The following is a 20,748-nucleotide window of genomic DNA, read 5'->3' as shown; positions in this document are numbered from 1 at the left end:
TCCGTTGCCCTCAACCCTGCGCTAGAAACTTGTGTGACCCGCCCCCCCCCAGACACCCTCCCTCCAGATGACAAGATGATGTCCACCCCTCACCAGTCTGAAGTCATCCACTCACCTGTATGATGTCATCCACTCACCTGTATGATGTCATCCACTCACCTGTATGATGTCATCCACTCACATGGATGGTTAGATCCTTAACACCAGACCTTCCCCTTCTGTTTACCGTCAGAGCATGTAATAACGGTGTATATGCCGTTATGTTGCGCCTAACAGGAATAGGACTTATATATATATATATGAATTATGAATGTCCAAAAATTCAGAATCATACAATTCCTCCAATGCATGGTGAATATTACCTCCAATAACACAACAGACTGCTGACTCTACCAGCAACTTTACTTCTGCAAAAAAAAAACTAATAACTGGAAAGCTCTACCTACGGTATAGCGCAAGAATCCCAGTACTACAACGCACAAAAAAACATAAGCATGCCAAAGGACAGTGCCTCGCATGCTACCGACAAAAAGGGAAGAAAAATCACACAAAAACACAGGGCTTTTTTTAACCGTTTTATTTCTGAACAGTGATGGGTTATTTGATGACGGTGCGATGTGGTGTTATCTGTCATTGTGTGGCTCTGACTCATCAAGCGGTGGTCTATGTGCGGCCATCCACCATCCTCTGTAGCTGGAAGATCGATGGTGATGAGTTTTCTTTCCTCACCAACCGCCCCCGCATCATCTTCATGATGTTTCTGATTAGGGCTGTACTTCTACTGATTGCAGTCTGAGATTAAGTCAGAGATTAAGCAGGGTGTCTAAAGTGACTTTGAATCTTTTTTCGTACTTCCTCTCCTTTCTAGATGTTGCTTTTCTACGTCTGTCCATGAAGAAATCTGTCTCACGTTTACCTGATTGTTGTGTTTGTCCTGTCTGTGAGTGTCCCTGTGCCCTTCCCCTGTATACTTGCGATGGGCACATCAAACACATGCACACACAAACCGTCGTTTCCACATGTGTGGGAAAGTGCACGTGACGGCAAGGTGCACGACACAAACCTACTCTGCCATCAGCCCCAGGACTGCCTGGGATTTGCATTCATCCACCCCCCTATCACTTTCCAGCCCGGCACATTGTCTTGTGGATGACGGCTTTGTTTTTTGGCTGTGATCGCTCTCCAGCGCCCACCATCACACCGCCAACACCGTCACCCCTTCAACCAGTCAGTGTGGTGATCCTCATGAGGCTGATTAGAAAGGAATAAGTGCAGTGTGTTGCATTTCTGACTCCTGGTTTCATGGCGGTCTGGCGAATATTCAATGAACCACAGCAACGGCGCCGGCAACCATCCGAACGGAGACTGCGCACGGCTGATGAACACTGGGAAGCACCATGCCGGCCGTGTACTGTAGGGGGGTCACGGGGAGGACAGGCTGTCCTCTCGCATTCTGTTTTTTATGTTGTGATGTCCGATGTGTATGCAATGTCACGGACGTGCGTGAGTACGCCTGGCTTGGTTTGTTTTCCTGTCTCTGTCCTCTCAAACATGTGGAGTAGCCGCTGTTTTCGTCGAGGAGAATGTTCGTGCGCAGGGTTACTGTTTACCAAGGGCTGAGATGACCACCGCGAGGATAAGCTTCATGTCCCTCACCGCGGGTGAAAAGCTAGAAGATACGCACGCAAATATAGATATAGAGTGAACACTAATACAGTGCTCGTGACAATGCGTCTCGTGTGTCAATGTGAGTGGTCTACATGCTATCTATGTCGATGTGCAATATTGTCGTAAGCGTCGTCTTTGTCTTACCCAGAGCTCTCAGGCCGCCCGCGTCTAAAGCTTTACTTGATCCCTGTGAAGGCGTTTTTTATTTTGTTTGTTTTTTCTAATTTAATACCGTTGAATATTTGCACTTTCCTACTTTATACTGTTGCCCGAGCATTTTACCATTCAAGTCTACAGGAAATACACCAAACCTCCTGACCATTACAAAATAAATACCGCTCTAGGCTAAAGCAATTATTGTTTTCTTTCACTAGCAGTACTGCTACTATGCTGCACCTGTCTGGTCGCACAAAAAACCCCGTTAGAATGTAATGAAGTTTGTGCTCACGTCAGAGATGCAGTGACTGCCGTTGGCAAGGTGACCTGTGACCTCTGCACAGAGCTGTCATTGTCAAGCCAGGCTGCCATTGTCTAGCCTGGCTGCTAGTAGTTGAAAGCAGCCGATGGATTGTTATTGTTGATTCTATGTGGAGGCTGTGAGGGTTATTTATTACAATGGAGTAGGGAGAAACTATCAATTATTCTGCATCAGTATTAGTGTTCATCCGAGAACAAAAACAAACCCATTTTCAGGCTCATTTTATTGGATGAAAAGAATCAGGTGTGTGTGAATATATATTCTGGCAAGGTGTGTGACTGGTGTTTTCAGCATGGTCGCTGGATATGTTTTTCATGTTGCATTTCTCTGAATGTCCCGTACTCAACGATCTATATCAAATCCCAACATATACGAAACAAAAGCATGGCACACCTATATGAAATGCAACGGTTATGTCAATGTAAATATGTACGGAAATATAAAGAAGCTATTTTTTGCATGCTTTTTGTACACCATAATGTAATGATGATAATAATACGGTAATAAAGAAAATGGCAGGTTCATTTGATTTTCACCTTCAATTTATTTGTATTCATAAGAACGCTTGACAAACAACCAGTGGACCAAAACAGGAGTGTAACAGACAAACTAACACAGCAGGATCATTAAACGACGGAACACGTTGTTGGCCTACTGCATTTCTCCCATCCACCACTTATTGCAACATCAAAATAGGGTACACTGCGAACTTGGAATCACTTATATAAACGCTCTACGGTTTTCTCTGACAGCCTACTATTTACTAGGGGTTGGGCTATCCTCCATCAGGGAGGTCGACCGAGACGTGTGTGTTGCTGCTGGGAAATTGTAACCCGTAACTTTATCGTCAACACTATACCCGCTCAGGTTGTCTGTTGTGAGCCCGCCCACTTGATGAGACACACCAACGATAAATAGCACAGGGATGCTTACATGAGGATATATGTTTCACGAGGTCGGATGAAAACGACCTTTCATATGATCGGATGAGACGGATGTGTACAGGACTCTGAAAACGATATCTGGGGATGGTCGATCAACATTCAACATGAGGGATAAATTATCTCTTCACAGCCATTATTGTGGGGTAAAAGTACCTCAATATAAGACAGTTAGCGGTCAGTATCCGATTTCTTTGTGGCCCCCCTAGCTTGACACCCCTTGCACTAAAGGGTGGCTTTAAGAAAATAAATTCACCCACAGAGACAGTAAACAGAGGACCACAGACTTGTGTAAACTGCGGCGTGTGTGGGAGGGGCGGCGGTCGTGCCACTAAACCGTGTGCTGTCGCTTCAGTTCAGACGGACACGCTCGTATAGAGGTTACACCCAACCAAAACTGACCTGAGCTGCACCCAAAGAAGTGCAAACACACGCGCATACACAGCTGAGCTGCACAAATCTGTTTGTCTAGGTGTCTCGACACACAAAAAGGATCACAGTAACCCATTGACGAGGGAGTATCGTTTTTTGTTGATGGCATATCCGTTTCTTCAAGGACAATAACTTACGAAAGACTGCAAAAATAATATACAATAATCGTTGATAAACTAAATGTACAACTCAATTCCCTGCTTGTATATATATATATATATGTTTTTTTTTTTTACATATTTACAATTTGTTGAAATCAATCAATCATATCATTGCCAATGACGGTAAAGGTGTTTGCATTTTTTTGTTTGAAGTGTGCGTGTGTGTGTGTGTGTGTGTGTGTGTGTGTGTGTGTTATTGTTATCCACGGTAACTCTTCTGCAGATGCCTCGGTCACTCCTACACATTCGATAAAACACACATCACAAAAATAGGCAGATCATCAGTCATGAAGCCATGCATCACATGCAGACAGAGAGAAACAACTTGAATGTGATTTGACTTGACTTCCTTACTTTGGCTGCTTCTTTCTCTATGGTATCTGCTTCCTTCTCTGTGCTACCTTCTTCTGAGTCAACGTCCTGTAGAGACAAGAGCCAACATGTCAGATCCATAGGTCAGAAGGCGTCACCAGAGGCGTAATCATGACACTAGGGTCTGCTACTTTGGTGAATTCAGGAACACTAATGGTGTGTTCCTGAATTCTCGAGAAGGGTCCATCTGCAGGCTTGGGCGTACCCGTCATGACACAAGAACGCCCTTTAGGCGTTCCTGGTAGTGTTTCATCTACCAATCACGATGTGTTTCGAAAGGCATACTGGGTTTCGCAAGGCATACTGCGAAGCACAGTCGCAAGGCATACTATGCTTTCCTTCCTTAATGACAATTTTACCTCTCTCATTAGATTTAGCAATCATGGAGCCCCCACTTGGCTAACGTTAGTTCGATGCTACCCATACTTAATGCTAGATCTTATTTTGAAACTTCTGTTTGAAAAAATCTAACTTGCGAATGTTCCGGATGTTGACAGCCGTGCGAAGAAGAAGGGGTTCGGTGTTGACGGTGAAAGGGCGGGTTTATAGTTTCCGTTGTCTGTTAATTACCGGTCATTGACCGGAAAAAAATTAGGAGGACCGAAAATTCTAAATGTCCCCGGTCAGAATGACCAATGGAAATAATTCTCTGCACAATTTGAATTGGGTTGAAATATGCTACAGTGGTCATTTTTTAGCCAATTCATGTTAAACAATGAGGGTTTTGATTGACCCGACCTGGCCCGCCGATATTTCCCACCACTATCCTTGAGCCGGGTCGGGCCGGGCCTTTGATCGAGCGTTTGTGTTTTTTTTGTTTTTGTTATCATTGCTTTATTGGCCTAATCTGAGGAGAAATCTATGCCATAAACAGAAATATTATAGGCCTTTATTACACGGGTCTTCTCAATGCCGTGGAACGCTCCGTTCACTTGCATGGTTAGTAGTCCGGTAACTTGTCAACCCCATCGTCTTCTGTTGCTAAGCGACGTCAACGTCTTTGTCGGACTATTTCACTGCTGATCGACACTACGAATGCTGGTAACGAATAAATTGTAAAAAGACACACCATGTGAAGTTATTTTCCAAATAAGATTTGAAAAGCTTTGGAAGTTTATTTACAACACTATTTACATGGTTTCGGAGTAGTACACTTTGACATTTTAATACAGTTCAGCGAGAAAGGCGACGAAGAATAAGAAGGGGGCGTTCCAGTCTGCGTAAACGGGAACCCCCATCACACGAGAACGCCCATTTGTGTCTGCAGTGGGATGATATTGGAATTCTCGACACCAGCCTTCCGAGTAGCATTTTTGACGTAATTTCCGGTCTTGGAGCTTATATAGGGTTCCGGTTTGACTTTGTGATTGGGAGCCCTCGGAAGGCTGGCGTCCGAGGATTCAGGAACACACCATCATACTAGGGAACGGGAAGACTCATAGTGAAGATAAAGGCGCATTGACCATACTGTATGTGCTTCTCATAAATGAAAGCAAAAGGATAGAAGGTGATAGGCATCAAGGAAATAAAGGCATGCAAACTTGAAACTGATCCTACTAAGTTCTGTTTAGTTCTGACTGCTGCGAAGCACTTTTATGCCGCGTTCCACTGCAGAGTGCGGTACGGTTCGGTTCGCCTCAGTCTGGTAGGGAGGGGGCGGTATAGCCCAGCTCAGTTCCGAGGTCGCGTTTCCACCACCGACAGTACCCTTTATGGTAGGCCGGATGTCGATCGCCGCAGCAGCTATGTAAATACCGTGACATCATAGCAGCGCGACACAGTGTAGCCAGCTCAATAAAAACAGTTCCTGGCCTTTATCCTTTTCATATGGCAGTTAATCAAGGAGGCTACTGTTTGTTTGTTTTTATCCCCACGTCGCCCGGAAGTGACGATTCTGTCGACCAAACAACAATTTTCCGGCACCCTTTCAGGCGTCTCAGTACCCAAACGGAGGAGTACTGAAGACGAGGGCAAAACGAGTACGGCTCAGTCCGGGTCACGCCCACTTTTGGCGTGAATTGCGGCAATCCGTACCACACCTTTGCAAACCGAACCGTACCGCACCCTGTAGTGGAAACGCGCCATTAGACAGCCTACCCAACGCAGTGCAGATGAACGGTCGCCGTTGGGAACACACGTAAGCGTGAGCGTCATCACTGGCGAGCCGTCTCGTTATCACCAGGACGATGAACGCGGCAAAAAATCTGGCCACAGTTGCCGAACGGAATTAGAATCATAGGAGCGTCATGAGATGTCGTTCCCGAGAACTTTCCGAAGTCGCGAAATGTTTTCCCCTTAATTACCAGCGATATGAACGCGCCGTAAGTCTACTGCTTGTGCACTGGTCTTTCAATCGTACACCAACGTCACAGACATATTGGAGCTGGACTGGCCTGTAAACAAGCTAGATTCAATTAGTCGTTTTTATTCAAGTGTATAGTAAAGCGGAGTAAAGCAAAGAACAAATATTAATATTATTAATTAGTATTAATATATAAAGAAATATATACATTTAAATAATATGAATATATATCGTATATACGTAATAGAGCTTTTTATCGAGAAAAACAGCAGCTCCCCTGATTACATTATTATTTAGGCGGGCCAGTATTTGCCTCTCCAATATGGCGGCGACGTTGAGTACCGCAGCAACCGCTCAAAGCTGTCAATAGCTCTATGAGCTCGAAAAACATGAATGGGTTTCAATGGGGAGAAAGTAATTATTTTCTGGTCCCAGTCTTTATATGCCCTGGATTACACCTCTGTTGTTTGTTAGTTTGATAATGTTTTTTTTTTTCCAAGTGGAGGATAAAAACATCAAAAGAGGTGAAAAACATTATAATTTGGGGCATGTGGAGAGTTTCAGTTATGCCGATGGGGAGAATGTCGGTCTTGTCCACGCCAGTCGCAGGGAGCGTGACGGCACATAGCCTACGAGACATATAGTCTTTCTCATTGTGTTTTCTCTCTACAGCCTTTAACTGAACAATTGCACAATAAACGGTCGAAAAATTATCATTTAAATCCACAAAGAACATATGTGTAATCCGGGGCATATAAAGACTGGGACCAGAAGATAATTACTTTCTCTCCTTAATTGAAACCCATACATATTTTTCGATCTCGTAGGTCTCATGGTCTCCCCCGGAAGGGGCGGGGCGTGACTTCGCCAATCTGCGAGTCTGCGGCGCATGTATATGTTTCCATAAAACGACCATGTGTGATCTGTGATTAATTACTATTGACCTGATTCCCCAAATCTCCATAGAACAACACTTGGGTTTGGTGATTGGTTTGAGTCAGCATGTGCGTGATTTGAGGTCTAGACTCTAGTCGATCTCGAGATCTCTACGTCCACTTACATTCAGCTGTGTTGGCGCCTCTTAGCAAGCATCTCATTCTCGGGGCTGTAAATACAAAGCGGTCTACCTGATTAATTTAGCTCTGTTGCTTGGTAACCACCCGAGCGAGAGAAACACAAGCACACAGTCGCACAAACGTTGTTTCCATCACACAAAACCTTGGAAACCAGTGCATATCATTAATCTTATAGCTGCCTACTGTGTCTGTGTTTCATAGACGCAGAGATCCGATGAACCCTGTGTTAGGTCAGCAGCATTCTTTCAGTGGAAATAATCCAGTGAATTGGCAAGAGTTTACAGATACAAAGTTGTGATCATGTTCTTTCTCCTCGCAGCGAGGGCCAAACTATTCAGAAACATTTTAGTTGTGTGCCTCTCTGCTGCCATCTGGTGTTTCGCGTTAAAAACTCACTTTTCAAAACTCACCTGTTGATGTGTATCTGTGTATTTATATTTCATGTTCTTGTAAAATTCTCTCTTTGGTAGTACGTAAAGAAGCACTAAGTCACAGACTATAGTTGCCTGGAAAACAGCAAGGAAACATACAACATACATTGTCAAACTGTAATAAATTGATAAATATGATTGATTTAACACACTATGAGGTTGCATTCATGGCCCATATTATTTATCCTAATGGTTCAGAGTAATAAAGGCAATCAGAGCGGGATAAATGGTTATTCTGGATTGATTGGATACAGGAGAATTTCTTTTAGCGTTTGTCATTTCATTTCATGTCAAATCAAATTGGTTGAAATGTATTTGATGAAATAATCAAGTGAAAGGGCTGAAGGGTATGTAAAGGGAAAATGCATGACTTAAAGAATACATTTTAATCTTATACTTAGAAATAGCGTTTTCAACTCACCACTCCAAAGATTCCCACTCCGGAGCCTATTGCTGTCAGTGTTGGTATGATGTCGAATTTTCTAGCCTGTACATTTATAATTTCACAAAGATGAAAATGTCATTTAAAGTCCACACAGGCGTTTCAAATACATAAATAGCCACGCTGAACCAAAAACGTACCAGTGACTGCACAATGATGTCTATCCTGATGCCAAACACCTTGATAAGCGTTCTTTTAGCCTGCCCTTCTTCCATATAATGCTTGGCATATCTGAGGGAACGAATTAGAAAGCACACATTGCATTTGTCTGTCATTTTCAAGAAGTAACGTCAAATAATGTACTTTGTCGCTTGACAGCGACCTCTTCTTGGTTCTCTTATTGAGCATATACGTAGGACTTGGATCTGAAGGGGGAGGACGATCTGACCACCTGAAGTTGTAGCCCACCGATGCCCTGGCCTTGTCCGTCTCCCCTGGGTTGCCATAGAGACCGTGGAAGGTGTAAAAAGGCTTGCAGTGCCTCACGGCCCGATCCAGGTTGCAGGTCCAGTCCACCAAGATGCCGATGGCCCCACCCTGCAACGGGAGGGGGGACACCAGACGGAGACGGTCAGTGTTTTAAATTGAGTGTCTCTGCATGCTCAACAACGCTCGGTCACGCTTCAAACCATTAAGGTGGTAAGGTGACTTCCTGCTTACCACTTTGGCTATGGTGGTGAAGTTGAAGCCGGAAAACTTGACGATGTCTCCGAGCCTCATGATGGGGCAGAGCGGGTCGTTGTCCGGGTGGTAGAGACACTTGCTGATGTATTTGCCGTCAATGCCCTCCACCAAGTTACTCCTGTGAACACGTTTAGGGCGTCCGTCAGGTCAGTGACAAACCGTATTATCTGTACAACCTCATACTAAAACATAAATATGTAGGTTCATTTTTTTTCTAATTTGCGTGGGTGTGAGTGCCCCTTTAATGTATAATTCTGCTATAATCATGTTTATTCTGCTATTGTTGTAGAGTAGAGCACTACTTACTGTACGACGACAACATTGTTTGCGCGTCTGTGTTGATGAACAAGGTGTATGTGTGTGTGTCTGTGGATGTGTGTGTGTGTGTGTGTGTGTGTGTGTGTGTTGGTGTACAAAACACAGAGAGAGACTCCACCTAGTGACATCAAATAGCGGGAAGGTGATGGAGTTCTTGATGAACAAGGTGTAGTTCTCAGCAGACATCAACAGAGGAGGGCTGGTGGGAGGCAGACAAGAGAGATTACCTCACACTAACAAGCCTCATGCAAATACACTAAGGGTCAATTATGAATCTGGTAGACTGGGAGCATCAATTATAGTAGTATCAGTATTGCTTAAGAAGTATACTAGTCTGTTATATACCAACACAGGTCAACTTGTCATGGCACTTCATATTCTATTTTATTTAATTGTAAATGTTTTAAAAGGTTTACATTCTATATGTCTCACGCTTACGGTGTACTTTTGGGCCTTGTTGTTACATTGCCTAGAACTACCATGTGTTTTACTGAGAAAACGTACTCTGGGATGGTCTTGTCATTTTCCACTGGACACCACGCTAACACCTCACAGGTGCCCGTTTGTTTCAGGCAGAGCCCTGTCATGTGACCTTGGAGATAGAAACAGACAATGGTGAAGTCATAAACGATGATGGGGCGAGAAGCTCAGACCAACATCAAACACACAAACGGGAGAGAGCGAAAAGGGTCCCCAGGAAATTATCAAACACGGCGTCCCCACTCGCCTCATCATTATTCTTCTTTATCATCTTATCTTTCATAAGTCTCAACGGTGGCACAAAAAGAAAAAAATAATCCAGCAAATGCAAACGCTGAAATTGCGTTTTTGCTTCGGTTCATCCCCGTTTGATGCTAACCCATAAAATCTCTGTACGATTAGCTCTAGCTCTTATCTGCTCTTCCTCTTCATTTGTTGGGCTCCGTTTTGCCTGAAGGAAGGATGAGGCGCCAATAGCGACAGCGGCGGGCCGCCAGAAACAAATGGACACAGACTCCTCAAGGTAAATATGACTCTTCCGGAATACGCCGGTCGGATCGGAGTCCATGTCCTTGCCAACACTTGAAAGGCTTCAACTTCCTCATAAACCCGAGGACAGACGCAGGGCTGCGGTTATATATTTAGATTTAAAACTTATTGTAAGAATGACTCTGAATGTCTGTGGTCACGTTTGTGTATTCAGGGCCTGTGTGTGTGTGTTTGTGTGTGTGTGTTTGTGTGTGAGGTCTCACGTCACCAAGTGTAGGCGTTGGTATAAGTTTACTTTGACATAAAAAGCGTAGGAGTATCCTTGCTTGAACAAGGATCCTGGACTTCCTATGCACACAAGCCTCCACTGTCAAGAAAACATGTGACACACACACACACACACACACACACACACACACACACACACACACACACACACACACACACACACACACACACACACACACACACACACACACACACACACACACACACACACACACACACACACACACACACACACGGTGTTGATATTACGGATGGAGTTATGTTTTGTTCGTCGCACGGCTTTGGCGTGCGACGAACAGAATGTAAGACTGTTTATCTTGCTGGAGTTGTGTTTAGTGAAAGCACAAACTAATGCTTGCACTTACAGATGTGTGCCTTCTTTGATACGAAGCTAAGGCTTTAGAATCCGTAAACTCAGCATATCACCCTGTTAATCTTAGCAAACTTCAGGATTACAGAGCAGCGACGCTTTAGAAGAGAAGACAGCTGTACTTGCATTAAAAAATGTACAATGTTTAGTTGCACTGAAACCTGAAATCACATTGATAACAATCTTTTAGTTAATTGACAGTTAAACATAGCTACAAACATATGTTGCGTATTTAACTTGGTTTACATTGACAGTTTAGATATACTGCACAAGGAATTTGTTTGTAAATCTTTATAAAATCGACGTTGATGTAGCTGTGGTTAACTGTACAATGTAGAGGGGACTCGCCGGAGTGTGTTTGAGTTCAATCTGACACATAAACTGAAGGTTAGTCTATGAGGAAGAGGTCACACACTGTAGCACCACCACGATTTACCATTTCCCGTACGTTTGAATCTACCTTCTTCACATTCGGCGTCAGTGGAGCAGTTGTCCTTGCCAGGGAGCTGAAACACACACAGGGTGGCGGGGCATTAGAGATGTGGGATTAGACATACCATCACCCAGGCCACCCTGAGTAGCCACGTCATCCATACATCCACCTTGTATTTGACTCTTTATGGAAGCATCGTGAAGAAGGGGAGGGGGAGGGCAGGAAACTGACTCTTCACATACCTCCGGACATTTTCCCATGGTCTGGTTTTCAGTAAGTATAAAGTTGGTCATTACCACGAAAGAGGCGTCCCCCTGTTTTTTGGATTAAGGAGCAGAATATTAGAAACGCTTCAAAACAGAACACGACCTATGATGAGACACACTTTTTGCTGCCGTCCTTAATCTGTTCTTTTGAAGAGCTCTGTGTTGGGGCTTCATGAATAACAAACAAAAAAGTGGATAAAAAGGTCTGTTGTTGATAGCCCACAGCCCCTCCATGCCCGGCTGTTCAATCATCACCACTCTCCCGTCTTACTCCAGTTGACATGTATTGCCCTAACTCAATGTCATTCTCTGTCTGAGGGAATGTTCTGTTGATGTGTTGTACTAGAGGGTGGTCGCCGGCCAAAGAACTCAGTTTTCTTGCTGAACACTGTTTTCCATGTTCAGTACATGTTTCAGAGCAGCGACCATATGTTGAATGCTCTGGGTCACCAATATCACTAATATAACAAATCCAATGCCGAAGAGGGACAGAGCAACCTTTTTAGTGAAGAGCCTGTTCTAAATTTCTACTGAAGAGTGATGGAAGTGTCTTTTTAATTAGTGTTGTTTGTCAGTGATGAAACAGCCCCGACCCAGAGTTGAATCGTCTTTGACTCAAACTGGTCTGTAGCGCCGCCGCAAAGTAAACAATCTCCCCTTCATTGTGCATCTTTTATTATTATTATTCGTCTATCAATTTTAACAAGACCCTTTTGGACGAATACCGCGGGCGGGCAAACAAAGAGATATGTTTGACCTGTTTCGTTTTTCTGTTTGCCCAACGTTGGACAGGATATAGGCAGAAGCTCAGGCCGTATTTTGTTGTATTGACAGTAACATATTGCCATGCTTTACGATCAAGTGTCCGCGGCTCCAATGATTCTTACTGTGTTTGAACTCCCAACTGATTTTGGTTTTATGCACTCCTCCGGCAACACTTTAGCTAGCATTACCGCCGCCCGGCTACTGTGAAGCACCAAGCAAGACAAAGCAATGAAGGACTGTGATCTTTCTCTCAATCCGAACGCCGACATTACTTCCTCATGGCTGCGTAGGCAGTAAATAAACAATTGATTTTCTCTTTATCCTTGCTTTTCGGCAAGGCCTAAGATGGAAAACGGCTGATTCACTGATGCTCATGGGCTCTGACGGTCATGCTTTATTTCATCGTGTGCACGAACGTTGAACTGACAGCCGACATAAGGCATAGTTATGGTTACACGTCGACGAAACGCAAGGGGGTTTCGGATCCTCCTTGCGTCCCCCGCAAGGGCCTAACGTGCGCCTCCAAAATATTTTAACCTTGCACCGGGACAACGCGGCAGAAGGGGCTGTGTTCGGCCCGCTCACTAAAACCCGACGCAGAACCAAAACAGGTTCACGGCTGCGTCGAAGTGTCTGCGTGGTCATTGCGTTGCGTCGACGTGGAACCATAACTGAGCCCTCAAAAGTGGATGTGGATTCAAATGCCGCACACACGCACTGCATACGGACCTGAGACGGAAAGACGTAGTCGGCCACGTCCCAGATCTGCTCCAGCCCGGACCTGTTGGTGTAGCCCACCCCCTTCATCTTGGTGAAGACGGAGCTGACCGCTGTGTCGGTCGACTGGTAGCCCTTCTCATAGATGAAGACCCACCTGGGAAGACAAAACACAAATACCCACAGACACACACGCACGCACAAACACATGTCCACACACAAACACATGTACACACACACACACACACACACACACACACACACACACACACACACACACACACACACACACACACACACACACACACACACACACACACACACACACACACACACACAAAGGAACCATGAGACACACAATGGAACCGGGAAGACTCTAACATATTCAACCTGTTAGTGGGAGTATGAACCTGTCACTACTGCTTACAGTTGGCAGGTTCACTGCTTCCTGTAATAAGTCGTGGGTGTTAATCCCTCTGTAAAGGTAGTCCAACTGATGCTGTCAGACAGCCAACTGTTGACCCAAACTCAGGAGCAGATGACGTTGCAAGTGAAGAATGAAGTTATTTATTAACTGTTTGTATTGGCTTCAAATTCTGGTCATTGCAGAGCAGGTAAGGGGTGAGGCATCTGGGCAGGGGATTGATCATGGGATCGAACCCAGTGCCTTTCAGCTGGGAGGTAGTAGTGTATTATTGTCAGTTATTAACGCTTACCTGGCACAAAACGGAAATATATGGATTTTAAATACACACATCATTTGTCATTTCTCAATGAACACGGATAGTGTGTGATGGCTTTTATGGCTGCAGGCCAGAGGAGGAAGTGTGCCATAGGAACTCATGTGACATTTGTTTGTAAGTCAGGCTCCAGGAAGGTGACCTAGCGCTCTGTGTTCAATGTGTCTTTTATATGCCAAGTTTGATGGATTGGTTAAGGTGGTTGACTCTGCATAGCTACCCAGCCCCTTCCGGCCACCATTGTATGGTGGCCGGAAGCCCCTTCCGGCCCCATTATCAAAAAGCACAACCTCGACCCCTCTGTTCTCTCCAGCTTTAGGCCTATCTCTAAGCTTCCCTTCCTCTCTAAAGTGTTAGAAAAAGTGGTTTTAGAACAACTGCAGCTACACCTGGATCTTAATGACATAACAGAAAAGTTTCAGTCTGGTTTTAAATCACGCCACAGCACAGAAACGGCACTTTTAAAAATCTTTAATGATCTTCTTTTAACTGTTGACTCCGGGAGCTCTGCTGCGCTCGTGCTTTTAGACTTGACTGCTGCCTTTGACACAGTCGACCACCAGATTATTTTCTCCCGCCTGGAACTCTGTGTTGGTATTACTGGAAATGTCCTAAAATGGTTCAAGTCATATCTGTCAAAGAGAACCTTCTCTGTTCATCTAGGCCAGTACTCCTCAGCTGCAGCCCCACTAGTCTGTGGGGTCCCCCAAGGCTCTATTTTATCTCCAATTCTTTTTGCGTTATTTCTGCTTCCCCTAGGTTCCATTTTTAAAAAACACAACATTTCGTTCCACTGCTTCGCAGATGACCTACAAATCTACCTGCCGTTAAAATCAAACAAAGACTCAACAAATGCATTGTCAAACTGTCTGAAAGATGTGAAAACCTGGTTGGAACTTAACTTCCTATCACTAAACAATAATAAAACCGAAATAATTGTTTTTGGCAAATCCGAACTGCTGGATGGCATCGACAGTGTTCTTGGTCCCCTTGCCTCCTACAGCCGCCCTTTTGTCAGAAACCTCTGAGTTATTTTCGACAATGGTTTTAAATTTAACAAGCAAATAAAACAAGACAAGCTTCTTCCAGCTGCGACTCCTAGCGAAAGTGAAGCCGTATCTCCCACCAAAGGACTTTGAAAGAGTCATTCACCTGTTCATAATGTCCCGTTTAGACTACTGTAATTCTCTATATTTTGGTGTGGACCAATGTCTGCTCCGTCGCCTGTAACTGGTCCAAAATGCTGCTGCACGTCTCCTCACTGGAAAAAGGCGATATGACCACATTACCCCTGTCCTGGCCTCTCTCCACTGGCTTCCTGTGGTTTTTAGAATTAAATTCAAAATCCTGTTGTTTATTTTTAAATCTCTACATGGGCTGGCACCTAAATATTTGTCAGAGCTGGTCTGCATCCATGCTCCATCTAGAGAAATTCGGTCAGCTCAGCAGGTGCTGCTGGATGTACCTAGGTGCAGACAAAAAACAAAAGGCGACATGAGCCTTCGCTGTGGCCGCTCCTAATCTTTGGAACAGATCTGCCCAGTCTATAGACCAGTTCAAAACGCAACTAAAGACTCACTTTTTTACATTGGCTTTTAATACAGATTAAGATTTTATTTTATCTTATTCATTGTGGTTGCTAATATGCAATTTTAAGCCTTCTTGTTCTTTGTTTTGTTTTTTATATTGTATTTGTGTACAGCACTTTGGTCAACTACTGTTGTTTTAAAATGTGCTATATAAATGAACTTGACTTGACTTGACTTGTATGTCCTGGCACTTAATGTACGCACTTATTGTACGCACTTAATCTACATTGAACTTATTCATGGTACTTAATTGTGTAACATCTGTAGTAGCTGATAGCATTGCTGTAAACGGGGAATGGGTTAGCCTAGCGATTGTTAGTACTTGCACTTGGCTCTATGAACATCTTTACTGTACTGACAGCGTTATATTGTTTCACTTCTTATGACAAATGTACTTATTGTAAGTCGCTTTGGATAAAAGCGTCTTCTAAATGCCCTAAATGTAAATTTAAATGTAAATGTAAATGGTTGACAGGCTGTGTAAAGTCCTCTCCCTCCGACTGAAAGATGGCATGGGGGAGAATGATCGCTGACAGCTGGTGTGCTGTAGACCGGGACTCACACACACACATGCAGTCACACAAGCCCAGACACAAACACACATGCTAACACATGTTTTATACAATATGCCGAGGCCCTGACATGAGAGTGGACAGAATACATTGTGGGGATTTACCGGCGCATGGAAGCACTGAGAAAGTGGGACAGTGACGAAATACACCTGCTCCACACTAAGATAAAGCAGCTTCCACAGTAAACTATAGCAGCTCTATGGTAGAATATAGCAAAGGGTAAAAAATAGAAGCTCTTCTTTAAAATATAGCTTCTCTACAGTCAAAGATAGCAGCTCTACAGTAAAATATGGCAGCTCGACAGTCAAAAAGAGAAGCGCCACAGTAAAATATAGCATCTCTACAGTCAAAGATAGCAGCTCTACAATAAAACATAGCAGCTCTATGGTCAAATAGAGCAGCTATCGTGCAACTCTACAATATAATAAAGCAGCTCTACAGCTAAATACAGCAGCTCTAATGTGAAATATGCCACTCTACTGTAAACTATTTCAAATATAGCAACCTGAAACTAAAACACACAACTGGTGCTTCTCTGAATCAGCAGGGATGTTGGAAGATGAACACAGAAATGAGAGCATTAGATCCTGCATTAAATACAGCCGCTTAAGCATGATGACTATCTGCAGAACAGCAGACAGCCAGGGAGGTTCGGGGAGGAGGAGGTGGGGAGGAAAAAGAGGAAGGCAGCAGTTCTGATGTGCAGAAGGACAAAAGATTATGATGAGAAACTTCTTTTCTTTTGGCACATTTCATTATTGCTCCGCCATTTCAACAACAATGATTGTTTCGTTTCTTTTACCTAAGAGGAACTGAATAATTAACTGGAATCACAGCCAGTGCTGTGACATCACTAATGTTCTTTTCTTTCCGGCCTTCTTTAGACTTATTATTGCAATGACCACAAGTAACAGTAAGTTAAATCATTTGGACATTTAACCATCAACTCACTTCATTGTCTGCTACTAATCAATAATTATTGCTTGGAATAATTAAGGCTGGTAGAATTTAAGAACAACCAAACAATATATACAATGAGAAATCAAGTAAAATCACTTTGAAAATGCCCAAATGTAACAAAGAATCTAGATGGAGTTTAAGAGTCATTAAGTCATTAAGAAGAAACAAATTCAAATACAAGTTCAATAACTGTCAAAGCTCCAAAACAGATCTGACCACGGGCTGAGATTAATCCAATATGAGGGAATCAGTGCGTGTCTTGGCTCCATGCATGCGAGCAGACCGAAAGAGGTACGCTGGTTTGAACCTGTCAGAAGGCTGGTGTCTGAGGCCGCCCTGGCCCGGGCACGGTACTCATCACATAACCCCTCACCCGGGTCTAATGTGGCCTGATAGCTGAGGTAGCTGGCTGATGGGATGAGGGATGGGTCGATGGGGGTCTGAGGGATAAGTATCTGTCACTGACTGTCCCTAATATGATATGAGCAAGTCACATGACTTACGGCTTTCGAACCCTGTTGACCTGTTCTTAGGAGTGCAGCGCGTGTTTAATCCATGTGTACACTTCAAGGGATCGTCTTCTGCATGTGGTTATCGAAGGCGTGGGTTTCCTGGGAGTTTTTATGATGGCGTTGTTAAGTTTAGTGATGTGATGACGTTTAACCACGGCCTCAGGGAGATTTGACTGTTTGCCATCGGACTGGTCTTCGTCAACGCTTGTTCATGTACAAACACAATGACACCTGACAAGCTTATCCCAGTCGAAACTGGGAACCAACACTGGGTCCATGCCGAATACATTTTACCTTGCGTGTGAAGGAGACACAAAGATCTCAGTAATTACTCCTCCTCACTGGACTCATCATGGGCTTGTAGGGAGATAACCTGACATAGTGTTCAACAATTGTGTTGATTTAACAGTTGCGAGTTCAGCAGTGTTTTTGATGGTTATCCGTGTTAGCATATGCCTCAGCTTGTTTCATCACCCAGTTCCTGGCTAACTACTGCTCAGAGAGAGAGAGACCCTTATACCCTTACATGGTGGAACACAAGAGCTAGAGCTCAAGAGCTATGCCACACACACACACACACACACACACACACACACACACACACACACACACACACACACACACACACACACACACACACACACACACACACACACACACACACACACACACACACACACACACACACAACCACAAACGAAACCCATCCCTGGCCATTCATGTTGCTGCATGTTTTTTTCTGATGACGGGGCAACTGCAAACCAATGCTGTTTAAGAAAACGAAGCGTAGGTTTAAGACAATGTCTAATTTATTCATGAGTACCAAGTCAACTTATTCATCATGGTATTATCATGCTCCGGTAGCCGAGGGTGTAGCTAGGATTTGGGGTTTGTAGCCGAGAGAACACCTGTTTGTTTTAACTATGAGTACAAACTCTGAGTTATATTTCCTTTAACCAACTGAATTAACAGAATCAATAGCTAGTTATATACATTGAGCATCATCCACCAGTATATAAAGCTTTTTAATTTGATTTAATTAGATTTCAGTTCAGTTCATCTTAATGCTGTCCAGCATGATGATTTCTTCTCTCATTCCGATTCAATCAATCTTGAGTATGCGCTACCAATCCAATCGTATTCGTCTCATTTCTCCGTACTCCCCAGTTTCTTTATACTTTCCCATCTCTTAGTAGCTGGTAGCTGGTCAAAACAGATCGCTTATCACTTTGTGCCTGAGAACCATTCTACGGTTGCCTTGATAGCTTAATGCATTGCCTTTTAGGAAAACACATGCAAATGGACAGAACCAAAGCAAATTAAGAGAACATCTTTTACAATCTCCAAACGCATGCAAAGCATCAGTCAACACAAAACAATTACAGAAATGTGCTGCAATTACATCAATTGACCTGTCTCAGCATGCTTCTTGCTGCTGCTACGGTTTGTGACTCATGACATTATTGAAGTTGTGAAATCATTGCTAAAATGTAAGTTGGTTTGGTTTATATTAACATTGTCATCTCATGATCAAGATATTACTGTCCTTTCCAGCCGTGCTCTTCAATTTTAGTTTTAAGTAACACATCCGTTATTTGGTGTACTTGCAGCACGTTTCTGTAATTGTGTTGTGTTTGCAACGCTGTTTTCTAAATGCTGCGCATGCGTCAACAACAAATTGTGTCAGCGACAAATTGGGTAAGATGTTTCCTTAATTTGCATGTGTATTTTCTAATAGCATGTGTTTTCTTCAGATGCAGAGCGTGGTCGTTAAATGGATGTAGATGTTGCCCTAATTTGCTTGGGTTTTGTCTTTTTGCATGTGTTTTCTTAAGTTGCAGTGTTTGGGCTCTCAGGGTCACCGTACAACTCCCCTATCAGAAAAGGAACTATGCCCCGGCCTATGGCCAACAGTTGAGTCACCGTGTTCTGGTAAACATTCTTCACAGGAATAAGGTTGTTGTTATAGTCTGCTACAACGGAATAACACAACTCATCATGGAATGCATGAGTTGTGACATTAAACCAAACCTTGGCATTAATAAGTATAGAAACTTCCCACTGTGTAAACCAAAAAATAAATGTTGCTCTTGTTTTGTTTTGGTTTGGTTTTTATCACAATTGGTGTGACCGGTAGTCTTGATGTCTACATCACATGATGGGGGGATGTGTGGAAGGTCAGAGACGCGCTAAAACATGAGGTTGGAATGCAGACTGCCCACCTTTTTACTCCAAATTCCCATTCTCAACATTGCTTTTCTTTCACTATAGTATAGAAAAACCTGGCCAAATTGCCAAACACTCCATCACAAAAACTACTTAGACAACTCCTTCATTCCCACTGCTGAAAATAAAATACATTGCACATATTTATACCGCACTGAATCTCTATGTCCTTTTTCTCCCTGCATTTTTGGTTCACATTGTAAATAGTTATTGGCTCTGTCTTTTAATGTGAGCCCCAACCATCAAAGGCACATTTCTGTTGCTGTTGAGGACCCCAACATTAATCTGACATAACGTAATCCAGTTGAATCAAATTGAATCTACAACAGCATATGATAGATGAGGGAGACAGGGGTCCAGGGTGGGTGGGGTGGGGGGGAAGAGATCTGAGCTGCACTCACCCGATGATGTAGCCTAGGACCCCCAGCTGGATCAGTCGGCAGACCACCCCGACCCGCCGGTTCCGCACCAGCACCTGCCGCTGGGTCTCGTACTCAAAGAAGAAGTCAGACACGACGTTGCTGATTTGGCTTTTCATCTTGTGTCCGGCCGTCCCGGGGAGAGGGTAGAGAGGGTCTCTCTCTCTCTCTCCAGCCCGCTGCGCCTTGTGTGTGTGTCTCTCTCTCTCTCTCTCTCTCTCTCTCTCTCTCTCTCTCTCTCTCTCTCTCTCTCTCTCTCTCTCTCTCTCTCTCTCTCTCTCTCTCTCTCTCCTGTATTCCCCTTCGCTCGCACCTTGTCCTTCTCTGCCGATAGTCCAGGTTCCCCCGCCTCCTCCTGCAACAATCAGCTGACACTCCTCAGCACGGGCAATGTTATAAGAGTCGGGCTCACTTTCTCCTCCTCCTCCCTCTCGGTCCCTCCCTCCCTCACTCACTCACTCCCTGACTGGCTTCTCCTCTGTCATGATACTCTCTTGCTCCCTCACACCCTTCCTCTTTCATACTGACTATGGCTCTCTCTCTCTCTCTCTCTCTCTCTCTCTCTCTCTCTCTCTCTCTCTCTCTCTCTCTCTCTCTCTCTCTCTCTCTCTCTCTCT

The 20,748-nt window shown here is 44.0% G+C and overlaps 1 protein-coding gene across 5 annotated transcripts; it reads right to left on the bottom strand.

Moving 5' to 3' along the window:
• Positions 1-96: 96 nt before the first annotated feature.
• On the bottom strand, positions 97-20,472 carry p2rx1 (purinergic receptor P2X, ligand-gated ion channel, 1). 5 transcript variants are annotated; one of them, XM_056595603.1, is made up of 13 exons: positions 20,114-20,472; positions 13,126-13,270; positions 11,608-11,679; positions 11,381-11,438; positions 9,810-9,897; positions 9,424-9,504; positions 8,964-9,105; positions 8,695-8,840; positions 8,444-8,534; positions 8,283-8,348; positions 7,841-7,936; positions 4,035-4,100; positions 98-3,918 (listed from the first exon to the last, which is right to left on the bottom strand). In XM_056595603.1, exons 1-13 carry the CDS (start codon positions 20,248-20,250, stop codon positions 3,913-3,915), a joined length of 1,194 nt encoding a protein of 397 aa, XP_056451578.1. In that variant the 5' UTR covers positions 20,251-20,472; the 3' UTR covers positions 98-3,912. The 5 variants fall into 5 exon arrangements, 4 of the variants coding, with proteins under 4 accessions (XP_056451580.1, XP_056451578.1, XP_056451579.1 ...); XM_056595604.1 differs by having other exon boundaries at positions 11,393-11,438; XM_056595602.1 differs by having other exon boundaries at positions 99-3,918; positions 11,369-11,438.
• Between the last annotated feature and the right edge of the window lie 276 nt (positions 20,473-20,748).

This window comes from Gadus chalcogrammus, chromosome 7 (genome assembly GCF_026213295.1).
Source record: "Gadus chalcogrammus isolate NIFS_2021 chromosome 7, NIFS_Gcha_1.0, whole genome shotgun sequence".
Lineage (NCBI taxonomy): Eukaryota > Metazoa > Chordata > Actinopteri > Gadiformes > Gadidae > Gadus > Gadus chalcogrammus.
This window is presented reverse-complemented; position numbering and strand designations above follow the sequence as displayed.

Bases quoted from the DNA above. Each gene is read 5' to 3' on its own strand.
- p2rx1 (XM_056595602.1), bottom strand. From the start codon at position 20,250: ATGAAAAGCCAAATCAGCAACGTCGTGTCTGACTTCTTCTTTGAGTAC. The intron at 11,439-11,607 runs GTATGTGAAGAG...TGTGTGTTTCAG, and splicing joins CCATGGGAAAATGTCCGGAG to CTCCCTGGCAAGGACAACTG. The intron at 9,505-9,809 runs GTACGTTTTCTC...GCCTCCCACCAG, and splicing joins AATGACAAGACCATCCCAGA to CCCTCCTCTGTTGATGTCTG.